The sequence below is a fragment of the Myodes glareolus genome, chromosome X, assembly GCF_982192425.1.
Source record: "Myodes glareolus chromosome X, mMyoGla1.1, whole genome shotgun sequence".
Classification (NCBI taxonomy): domain Eukaryota; kingdom Metazoa; phylum Chordata; class Mammalia; order Rodentia; family Cricetidae; genus Myodes; species Myodes glareolus.
Window position 1 is genome coordinate 70,957,247 of NC_142053.1, and position 12,410 is coordinate 70,969,656.

The 12,410-nt window shown below is 36.5% G+C and overlaps 1 protein-coding gene across 1 annotated transcript in view; it reads left to right on the top strand.

Moving 5' to 3' along the window:
- Chm (CHM Rab escort protein) overlaps positions 1–12,162 on the top strand; it is a 157,992-nt gene extending 145,830 nt beyond the window's left edge. Inside the window, exons 14-15 of the mRNA XM_048417802.3 lie at positions 4,900–5,060; positions 8,981–12,162. Coding sequence (XP_048273759.2) covers positions 4,900–5,060; positions 8,981–9,172 — 353 coding nt within the window. The 3' untranslated portion in view covers positions 9,173–12,162. The remainder of the gene's footprint in view (positions 1–4,899; positions 5,061–8,980) is intronic.
- The last annotated feature ends 248 nt before the right edge of the window (positions 12,163–12,410 follow it).

Below are 12,410 nucleotides of genomic sequence, written 5' to 3' on the forward strand. Positions count from 1 at the left end.
CTCCGTTATAATTGCAGTTTATCACTGTGCCACATAATACACTTAACATATCATTATTCCTCACTTTTTAACTGCATTTATTTTTCTGGTTTACAAAATCAAGCTGGCGGAAATTGCATGCTGACTAACTAGCATCCACTAGCCATTTTAGATTTTTAAGATTAACCTTAATGGTTCAAGTGATCCCGGTTTGAAATGATGTATTGTTTGGAACCCGAGGGAAATTCTTTAGCAGGAACTATGCCAGAGGGGTCCTCAGGTGCACCGAGGCACTGCAGAGCTAGTTTGCACTGACACATAGGCCTTTTTATCATCAGGATGAGGTAGTGGTCATATTTTAATTAAAATGTCAGAACAAATACTGTTGGAGTTATTGAAAATGAATCACCAGATAAAGTGAGCACTGGGCCATGGCAGGTCAAAGAGGCAAAGTCACCTGCAAAAGAGAACTCAATTCATTTTCCTGCCTAAATGAGGGAGAAGCAACTTTGCGAGCAATATGAACTTTTAATACATTAAAACATATTCTTCTCTTGCAGAAGCTTGTATTTCTACAGGCTTTTGTTGTCTTTTGGTTATTTGCCAGTCATCTGAAACTTTGTGGTTTAGAGCATTGTCAGTAGTTTTGCTGACACATGTAGCAGCACAGGAATGCTGTGTGGCCTTGTTTGTTTCACCATGGAGTTTGACATTCTCCATGGTGTTGTGTATTCTGAGCCTTATCACGTTACAGGAAAGTTTGCTTCCTACAAAGAATGGTGTTCTCTTTACCACTATAAGACTGATTGACAGTGTGTGTGGGAGGGTGGGAATTGTGGTAAGGTTCTAAAGACAGTACCTAATCTTTCCTACCTTTCTGGTTCGTGGATAGCAGCCACGAACAGACTGTACTCTCCAAAGAAATCACCCACCCACCAGGCTCCTTTAAGCACATCAAATATCTCTAAATCTTTGTCTATGTTTTAATCTAAAGAAATATTGGATGATTTATGCTTAATAAGCCTCATTCTATAGATTAAAAAAATCAGGTCATTTCTTACAAATCATTTTCTTGTGTAGAGTCTAGGTTATCCTTGTAAACATTGAGAGGTGATGAGCTGCGTGTTATGTGGGTCTCACTGACAGAACTGTACTGATTTCTTATTTTACCCAGAAATAGAAGATTTTTCAATACAAGATAAAGCAGGAATTTTGTTAATACAGTATGTATAAATGCCTAGAATCTAGTATTATCATAGCATCATCTTTTTAATTTTTTGCCCTCCAATCTGCCTGGTTTGTCGAGTTGCCTCATTCATTGTAGTTATTTTTATCTCTAAGAGCAGTGCTTCCTAAAAGCAAATTCTCTTCGCAGATGAAGTGTGAATTTGGTGGGTTGTAAGGGTATTAAATACTTGCTGTACCAGAAAAGCAAATGCCATATCTTAATTTCTGGTTTTTATTTCATTTTTATGTTCCAGGGCTTATGCAGCTTAGCTAAATGAGTTTACTTGTTCCCTGCCCATAGCATGTACCTAGAGACATATCTTGCTTTTATTTGGTTTGCCTTCACTGCTTTTCTTTTCCCTCTTTATTGAGTACATTCACTTGTTTAATTACCATAAAATCTTATTCTCTGTCACCTATTACTTCCTTAGTCTAGCACGTTATCTAACTGATTGAAACGAGCTATTATTTAGCAGCTTTAGTAGTTTTGACTATTATTTGCTTCAGAGTGCATATTATTTTTCCAGCTCTCTCTCTCTCTCTCTCTCTCTCTCTCTCTCTCTCTCTCTCTCTCTCTCTTTCTCTCTCTACCTCCAGCTGACCTCCAAGAAAGATGAAGCAATTATATGTCTCTTTGTAGGTTCTAAGGTCAAAGCTTGATGGCTTTCTTGTATCCAGACCATTGATCTTCAGACTATGTCAATTTTCACTTTCAGCAGAGTTGCTTGTCAAAGCCTTAACCTTTGTGAAATTTCTTTCCTAAAATCCGTTGAACTATTCATTTCAGCTGTCTTGTATTGAATGAAAGCTGTCCTCAAAGGCAGAGAACATTTATGAACTGCAAGATAGGCTCACCTAATATATGGCTAGATATGACCTGGGCCCGACTACAGACCTTCCACACCTTAGCTCATTTTTCTGCTGTGGTGTTTGATGTCATTACACATAGATGGCATTTCCCTGCAGTATTTGATGCAGGACGCAGAAGTTGTGTTTTTAAATAAATTCTCACAGTTTAGTGAAGCTAAAATCACTAGGCAATTTAATAAAAATCACATCAAATTAACTATGAAATATCAGTTTCTTACAGCTTTTGTTAATAAATAGTTTTTGCTGCCTAATGTGTCCCTGCATGAATTAGTGGTACCTCAGACTCAGATCTTAGTATCAGTACAAGATTCATTTCCTTGGGTCTGGAGAGAAGAATCAGTGACTAAGAATGTCTGCTCTTCCTAAGAACCTGGCTTCAATTTCTAGTACCCGCATGGCAGCTCACAACTATCTCCAGTTCCTGGGATTTTTATGCCCTATTCTAGTTTCTGCATGCAAGTGGTACACAGACATATATGCAAAACACCTACCTACCCACATAAATTAGATAATTATGAAAAAATGAAGACTCCTTATAAGAACTCTTCTTTCATTCAGCTACTTATCTTTTTTTTTTCTCAAAGTTTATTAAAATACAAAAGTCTTCATTTCCGCCCCTCCTCCCAACTCCCTCCCACTCCCCTCACTCCCTCCCCTCCTCCCTCTCCATCCCCAAGAGCAGTCAGGGTCTCCTGCCCTGTGGGTAGTTCAAGCTCCTCCCCCTCCCTCCAGGTCCAGGAAGGTGAGCATCCAAACAGACTGGATCCCAAAAATCCAGTATATGCAGAGGAAACAAGTCCCAGTGTCATTGTCAATGGCTTTTCAGAAAGACTCCGGGCCAGCCCCATTCAGAGAATCCGGCCTCATTCAGAGAATCTGGCTGGATTACGTGCTCGCTCAATCCCAGACAAGTGGCCTTGGTGAACTCTCATTAGATCAGTCCCCTTGTATCAGTGGGTGATCGCACCCCTCGCGGCCCTGATTTCCTTTTTCATGTTCTTCCTCCTTCTGCTCCTCATTTGGACCTTGGGGGACTCAGTCCGGTGCTCCAATGTGGGTCTCCGTCTGTATCGCCATCCGTCGTTGGATGAAGGTTCCCTCTGATCTTGCCTTCCTTGCTCACGTTCTCTTTCCTTCTGCTTTTCGTTTGGACCTAGGGAGTTAAATCCAGTGTTCCAATATGGGTCTCCGTCTCCATCTCCATCCATCGCCAGAACCCTAATAATTATGAGTTATTCAGGACAAATGAGAAAAAAATGGCATATTTGCTCTTCCTACAGAAGACATATTTAAAATTATATAAAATTTATTCTGGGGCCTAGGGCATTCTTATTAATTGAATGATATATTTAGCTAAAAATTGTTTACTAATTCAATAAGAACAGTAATTGAATAATTACAACTTTAGCATTTTCTTGATGATTCACACTGTCTCACACAGAGTTTCACTACTGTCATAAACATTCCTTATTACCATTATGCAGACTTTTGTCTTTTTGGCAGAATTGTGCTAGAGAAAACTATAATCAATACATGTATTAACAGCAATATTTTCTGTCTTCAACCAAAGAAATTTTAATTATAGCATTTTAAAAGAAAAGAGGCAGTACATTAGTATAGTAAGAAGTGAGCTGTAGGAATTGAGATTAAAAAGATTGGACCTTTCTATAAACACTTTATATTTTGATTATTGAGAATATTACCAAAATTTATACATAAATTATTTAGTGAATGTATTTTGTGTGCCAGGCCCAGTATTAGGAGAAAATATTAAATACAGGGGAATCAGAAGCAAGTCTACTCCATCTGTATGTCTACACATCTTATGTCATTGTCTAATATGTATAATGGATGCCTGCTGCTCAGAGAGAACTTGTACTTACAATGACATTTGACCTAGTGGCCTCATTTTTTGCAAATTCTTTTTTGTTGTTTGCCATTAATTTTGTGATCCAGTGACTTAAAGCATTAGAGTAAGAGTTAGTATATATCATTTTAAATTCTGTATGTGTTATTTTAAATAGTGTTTTTAAAGATATTATTCATATGCCATAAAATTTTCACATTTCAGGTGAAGCTCCAAGTTTTAAAAGGTATAGTAATAGAACTGTCTAAACAGCTCTAGAAACAACTATAAAATACTTCTGGTCCTGCCCTCTGCCAAAAAATTTCCATATCCATAAATAGCCACCTGACCTTTGTTCCCAACCCCCCTCTGACTTCTAAGTACCCATTAATTCCTATCTCTATTTGCTATACTTTTGTTTATTCTGAATAATAACAGTTTATATGATTGTCATCTCTTATGTATATACTATTAAGTTACTATATAGCATTAAGTTGTTTTTCTATCTGAAACATGATTTATGTTATCTTTTCACTTAGGGAAGATAATTTAAGGGTGGCTATGACTGTAAGAACTTTGATATTTTGTTGCATCCATCCATTCATTCATTCATTTGTGTGTGCATGTGTAGTCATTGGTCAGAGAACAATTCAGGAATTGTTTCTTTGCTTCCATCATGTGAGTTCCAGCGATTGCACACCAGTCTTCAGGCATGGTAACCAGGGTCTTAACCTGCTGGACCATCTTGCTAACCTTTGAGAATAATTTCTAAAATCTACCTTGTCCTGGACTGAAAAGCTTTCATTGTGCGAAATGCCATATTCTTACCTTAGAGTTTGTGTTTTCACATTCAGTAATTGCTTATTTATAAAAATGTCTTATTTACTATAATGTCTAATTACGACTTTGTTGGTATTTGGCCATAGAGTATAATAAATGATGATTTTCAATGTGATAAAATTTATTTTTACCTTCAGAAAATGAACACGTTGAAAAGCCAAGGATTCTATGGGTACTGTACTTCAATATGAGAGATTCGTCAGATATCAGCAGAGATTGTTATAATGATTTACCATCCAATGTTTATGTGTGCTCTGGCCCAGACTGTGATCTAGGAAATGATAATGCAGTCAAACAGGTACGGCATGGCGTTTCTTAGTTTTGTATTAAGAAATTGATATACTGGGATAAGTGAGTGGTTTTTATCCTCCTGGGTGGAGGGGAAAGTAGTAAAACATCTTTCTTTCTCACTTAATAATCATTGGCTTTTTGTCTGTGAACTACATTGCTACCTTAAATACTCTGTCTACTGTTTTACCTCCTTAAATTATATAAGGATTTAAAAATGCTTATTTATGAGAACTACTTTGAGTATAAATAATGAAAATTTTAGAAATATGTATTATTAAAATGAATTTGAAATGCCAATATTCTTAAATATTGCTTCTAATAATCATTGGATTATTGGTGCATATTTTTAAAAAATGAATATTGTTCTCCAGCAGCCTAAACCATTTCCAGGAAGGTTAGAACAAGCAAAGTATGTAAGATTTTTTTTTTCTTTTTCATGATAGGGTTTCTCTATATAGCTTTGCAATCTGTCCTGGAACTTACTCTGTAGACCATGGTGACCTCAAACTCACAGAGATCCGCCTGCCTCTACCTCCTGAGTTTGGGGATTAAAGGTGTGCACCACCAACGCCCGACATATGTAAGATAATTTTACAATGGTCTCATGCATTTCTTAATCTTGGAGAGAATGAGTAATGTAATTTTATATAATGAACATAACACTATTAATGTTTTGACTCAAGCCAGTGCCTCCAAAGCTGCTGTTATAGTTGCCAAAAAGTATGTTAAATCCATGTGGACTAGTTCTAGGTAGAGCTTTGAAGAAGTGCACACTTATTTTAGATTCCAAATTACACTCTGATTCCAGTAAGCAGAAGATTCTTAGGACATATTTTAGAAACCCCTTTGTTTTACCTTGATAGGAAGAAGAGAAGTGAAGGTATGCTTTGAGACAAATGTGGAAACTTTTGTCAGGTCCTTTTGGCACTTCCATCTTTGAATCAAGTCAATAAAAGTCAATAATTTAATGTTATTTAGTAAATTTAGTTCTTCGCAATTCCATGTATGTGCATTGTGTGTTCTAAATACTCTTCATCTACCCATTCCTATTTCCTTGCCAACCATATCAGTAATCTCCCTCTGTGCGCGCGCGCACACACACACACACACACACACACACAGAGAGAGAGAGAGAAAGAGAGAGAGAGAGAGAGAGAGAGACCCTACAAATCTCTTTCCCCTGTTTACCAGCTTTGGCTTTGTTTAATGCTTCCACACAGTTTAATTAAGGCCAAGTATGTGACCGTAATTTCAAAACTAACCTTGAAGATCTGAACGTATGCAATGGGTTACTTTGCCTCCCCAGTCCTAGAATCTATTGGTTACCAAAATATATGCAGTAAGTGTAGATCACCTTCAGTCCCATCTCCTTCAGTACCTGGCAGTTATGAGGGCCCAGCTTCTGTGAACACAGCTGTTATGAATTCATGGTTGCTATGGCTATATCATTCTTACTTAAAAGATGATATTTCATGTCTTCTTTCCACCCCCTTGTCGGCAGCTTCCTGAGTTTTATGGAATGTGTATGTGTGTGGGGGGGGGGTGACTATAAGACCACAGAAGACATGAATTCAATTATATTCTCACCAGTAGCAGCGATCTTTTAGTACCAAGTAGTTTTATTGAATCCTTAAAATACCCTTTCGTCACAGCAGTAATGCTATGAACAATGATGCAGCCTTTTGCTATAATTTTATAATTCATTATTAGAACCTAATATTGGTCTTGGAAAATTATGCCAGACCCTGAGCAATGTCACACAAACAGGGAATTACATCTCCTACCCATAGCTCAAGATTTGCATTCATGTCTTAAGCTAATAAATGTAACATGAGGACGTGGGCCTGCTTTTTGTCCCGGCTGCCCGGTTAGCTTAACACCCGAAATAACAACACAGAAATTGTATTAATTAAATTACTGCCTGACCCATTAGTTCTAGCCTCTTATTGACTCACTCTCACATCTTGATTCAGCCCATTTCTAATAATCTGTTTGTCACCACGAGGTTGTGGCTTACTGGGAAAGATTCAGCATTTCTGACTCTGGCGACTCCATGGCAGCTGCCTCTGCCTGCCTTCTTTCTCCCAGCATCCAGTTCTGTCTTTCCTGCCTACCTAAGTTTCTGCCATATCAAAAGGGCAAGGCAGTCTCTGTATTCAACCAATGAAAGCAACACAAACAGAAGAACCTCCTACACCAAATAATGTTGTTTTTACTTAGTGACCCATTTTTCTTGAAAGAAGAAATTTCAAAAACCCTTTATCCCAGTATGCGTTCTTTAAAGAGCATCAGTAATATTTATAAATTGCCAATTTATTTGGATAAATTAAGCTCTAATTCCAGTATATCATCATGTGAGTTACCTATTGCCAACTTCTGTTTTCTAAATAAGGAAAGTATTCATGAAAGCTCCAGAATATTATCTTGGTTTTGCCTATATAAATTGCACAGGCTCCTGCAGAGTTGTAATATATTTCTTTTTCAACTAAAATTCTACATTTTAGCATTTGGAAATTTTGTTCCTTTTTTTACTTCTTACTGCAAAAAAAAATTGAATATGTGAATCTGGCTCTCTTGTTTGCATGTATGACAGCTTATGATTCTAAGATGCACTGATGACTTACTAATAATACTTCTGGATCTGACTTTAGAAGCCTCCAGTTCAGTATGTGTAGATCTTAAGTGTTCTAACTACAAATATCCAAAATGATATCTGTGATTGGTTTTATTTTTAAGTAACATAAAAAGTATTTGGAATCATTATGGCATTTTCAAACAAAACTTGATTTTTGTCCTCTGAGTTTGAGCCTTTTTCCTTAATGTACTTTCCAAATTCAAGTGAAGGCATGTTTTATTTCATTTGATTTTTGTAACCATTGTATTATGTATGCCAAGATATCACTATATATACATATATATTCAACTAAATGTTTAAATTTTTAAGTATATACATAGTAAATGTTCTGTTTCAAAATATGTGTACACTTGAACCCTACCTAAAAATCAAATTACTTCCAAATCCATATTAAATTAAAGAAAATGGCTATGTGTGGTAAAGGTGCTTGCCATAAAAGCCTGACAACCAGAGCTCAAATCCCATAACCCAAGGTAGATGGAGAAAAGTAACTCTGGAAAGTTGTCTTCTGGCCTCTACATATGTACAGTGGCACATGTATACACATACACACACACACACACACACACACACACACACACACATGCAATAAAAATAAATAGTTCAAATGAACTTTAAAGTTTCAATGTTTCTATGTTTCTGTCGTTACCTTCCACCAAACTCCCAGGATAGTGAGGGTCAATATTTAGATTGTTCAGCCAGTGTCTTCCTTATTGCAACTTCTCAACTCTGCCATTAAAGAGAAAACGCAGATATAGATAGTAGGTAAACTAATGAGAATTGTATTCCAATAAATCTTTATTTTAAAAAATCAAGAGCTGTCTGGATTGGATCCTTGGGCCATAGATGGTCAAGTTTTGACCAAGTAGATAAAGCAAGAGATAGTCTGGGTTGGACCTTAGGGACATAGATGATCAAGTTTTGGCCAAATAGATGACCTTGCATATGTATTACAAAGAAGAGAGAAGCAATATAGGAATCAGTATGTTCTTTAACACCTTAAAATGACTCTTCTTCACCAGTTGCCAAGAATAAAAGCCCCCTAGCATGATACAAAGCTTTAACCAACAATAAGGTGGATTATTGCAACCTGCCACATCTATTATGTTTATTATTAGTATCATGTTTGCTTTTTTATTCTCTTACCTTGTCCTACTAAACTCAGCCACACGTACTGGTTAAAACCCAATTACATAAATTTTTAAAGTTGTGATTTTTTATATGATGCCAGAAATGCACATATATTTGAAGCTGATGTTCAAAAATTAATTTGTCCTTTCATCCTTGTCTAGGCAGAAACACTTTTCCAGCAAATCTGCCCAAATGAGGACTTCTGTCCAGCCCCACCAAATCCTGAAGATATTGTCTTTGATGGAGACAGTTCACAACAAGAAGCTTCAGAATCCACTGTTATATCAGAGACCAACTCAGAGACTCCCAAGGGAAATACAGACCTGGGAAACCCAGAGGAGCCCTCTAAGTAGTGGATATGCATTAGACTTAATATCCTAATTCGAAAATTACTCTTGGATTCCTGATGAATGGAATATATGAAAACTTAGAAAGCAGCAACCAATAGACAAAATTACAAGACGAAATGAGTCCTTCAAAGAGGGCATTTCTGGGAAAGTAAAACACTTATAAAGCACATTGACTTGCCTGTTTTAAGATAACAAACCTGTGAGATTAGTATTCCTGGGAAAGTAGCTATGATGTTAAAGGGATCCTATGCATTGTTAGTAATTATGTGGTGTTCACATAAATTTGCCACATCTGGAAAGTCAGCTCTCATACTTATTTTGATTATTTGAATTATATTTTCACTCTGGGTATGATATAACAGATAAAAGCATATGTAAATACAATAGAGTAAAGCTAAACTATCATAATCTGGCCAGAAGCCTATATTTGGAGTAAAAGTTGGTTTTATTTTCTAAGTTAAAAACTGAAAATGTTAATACTAAGGTGTTTAGATGGTTTGCTAGTCATGATTTGTTAGTTAGTAGTGACTTTGGTGTTATATTATACACACTGGCTAAAGTTTAAAGATGAAACGTAAGAATAGAAGCATACATTTGGATAAGATCAGTGATCCTTCATGATTCTACTAAGTCAGAGTAACTGAAGCACTAACCTTGTTCACAGAACTAATTTGGTCATGGCTATACTACTTAAAATATTGGGCAGCTTGTTTAGCTTCCTATCTTCAGTTTCTGCAGATCTAAAATGGACTGCTGTGCCTACTGTTTCAGAGTTCTGAAGAGAAATACAGCACCATCCTTAGAGTGGCTCCTCTGGAAACACACTGTTTGGAACTTTCCCATTGGTTGACCTGTGGGCAAATATCAAACCAACCTCACAATCACAGTGTTACATGTATTGCGCTAAATTTTTAAAATGCAGCCTGGTGGTGGTGGCGCACACCTTTAATCCCAGCACTCGTGAGGCAGAGGCAGGTGGATCTCTGTGAATTCGAGGCGAGCCTGGTCTACAAAAGCTAGTTCCAGGACAGCTAGGACTGTTACACAGAGAAACCCTGTCTCGAAAAACCAAAAAGGAAAAGAAAATTAAAATGCAAGTCTGTTTCCTAAACTCATTAGTAACAAGTGGATTGGTAATTTTTACAGTCTTAGAAATGCTTTATAAATTCATATTCCTCTTCTGGCAACTAAATATGAGATCATGGAAAACTAAACAGAGTCTGACAGTTAATATACTGTAATACACTCTTTACATAAAAACATGAGGGCTATACAATGGCAGCAAACCTATTTGCAATGCCTGCATTTAAATTTCTCTAAGCTCTGATGGTCTACTTTCTTTGAGCAATAGTTTGGACCTAGAACTGCCTGTAAATAAATAAACAATAAATAAACCCAGTGCTTCCTGTCAGGGAGCTATAGCTCCAATGAAAAGCACAGAGTTCTTCATGTGCAGCTGGTTCCTGGCCTGGCCAGGTTTCAGAGAAGATCTCAAAGGAAGCTCCCAGCAGAGAGTCTTGATAAATGGAAAAATCCAAGGACTGTTGCTCTTGCTGACCCCTTCAGATTGAATTGGATTGAGAAAAAACAGGGAAAGTGTCCCAGACTCCCAGACTGCTGTTCTCAGGCTGCCTGCACTCCCGCTGTACAGCCCTCTCCTCTGTAGTACCCCTTCCCTTTTGTAATGCCACACAAATCAGGGACAGATTCACATTGTGACCTACTTTGTCACAAAGCTTCAGCTCTTCAGTCAGCTGTTGTTTCCTGAAGCCCAACCAGGGCATGCACTAAATGCCAAGTACATACCTGTACTGCACCAGGTATTGGTCCTGCCTCTCCATGCCAGCAATAGAAAAGTTTCTCTTAGATGAGAGTATTAAGTTGGAATACAATCGCAGTAAAGTTGCACCAATAAAAATGTTATCCTTTGTTATAATCTAGAGTTAAGGTCTCCTAAATGCAGCATGCACGTTTATCTAAGGAGACAGTTAGGCTCTTAGATAGGCTTAGAGTAACTAGAAACCTCTGGACACTGCAGCTGTGTAAATTGTTGAGCAACTGTGTTATGCTTTCATGGCCTAGCTCATACTGTATCTTTTTCCATTCCTTTGATGTCATCAAAACCAATTGCTCTTCCTGGTCGTTTACTAAATATATTGTTGAAATGCTTAAACCTCCTTAAATACCGTGAAACTTTTTTAAAATTGTGGACAGTTCTGCCTATTTCCTGTCACCTCAGAATGCAATACGAAACATTTTAAGAGCTTTTTCTTGTTTTCTTAATTACTGCAAGGAAATACTTGATTTTACTGTTTGAAGTTCCAAACAATACCAACAACAAACATTAAGGTAATGTTGTAAAACCGTAGATCTAAAGTCATATAAAGAAAATTGTTGTTTTACATAATGCTGATGTTTCAGTAATTTCAAATTTGAAAGTTGCTGTAATCAAAGAGTTTATACTTGTTTGTTCAAAATATTTAAATATGCATGCCTGTTTCTTAGTAACCAAAAATCTTATCATTAATTTAAGTGATTGATATCAGATCTAATAACTAATCCTATGTTGCTTTTGTATATTTTTTCTAGTTGGTGTGCCTGCCCAAGAAAACATAAATAATAGATGTCACTTTCTATTTTTCTATAATAAAATGGCCACCACATCATGGGTAAATTCTAGAATAGTGAAAATTTCTAAAATAATGTCAATTATAAAGTTGATTGTTGACAATTATTAATTTCTGACAAGATTGTTTCTAGATTTTTTTTCTGTCTTCAATTTTGTTTTCTAGTTCCTAAATAGTAGCAATCATTTAAAGAAATTTAAACCATTTTCTTGCAAATTACTTATGCACTGTTATTGGTATTAAATAATTTGTCTTTTGCTCAGTAAACTTTCTTATATGTATTTGAAAAAGCATGAATATATAATTGCATACTGTAGTAGGGACTTTTCAGAGGAAATAAAGACTTTCGATGCCTTTCCACTGTAATGGCCTATTTTTTCATTCTTGAATTTTGTATATAGGGCTAGAGATGCACCTCAGTGGTAGAGACTTTGTTTAGCAGTGTACCTAGTAGAACTTTTAAGAGTAGATAGCCTGTTCTATAGTACTTCCACTCCTCATCAAAGGTTCCCTTAGCTTATAGTCAACTCTGGATGTGTTTGATTATAACTTAATAAGGATTTCTTAATAGGAGACTGACTTAATGTGTATTGATTGGTATAAAATACTAATCC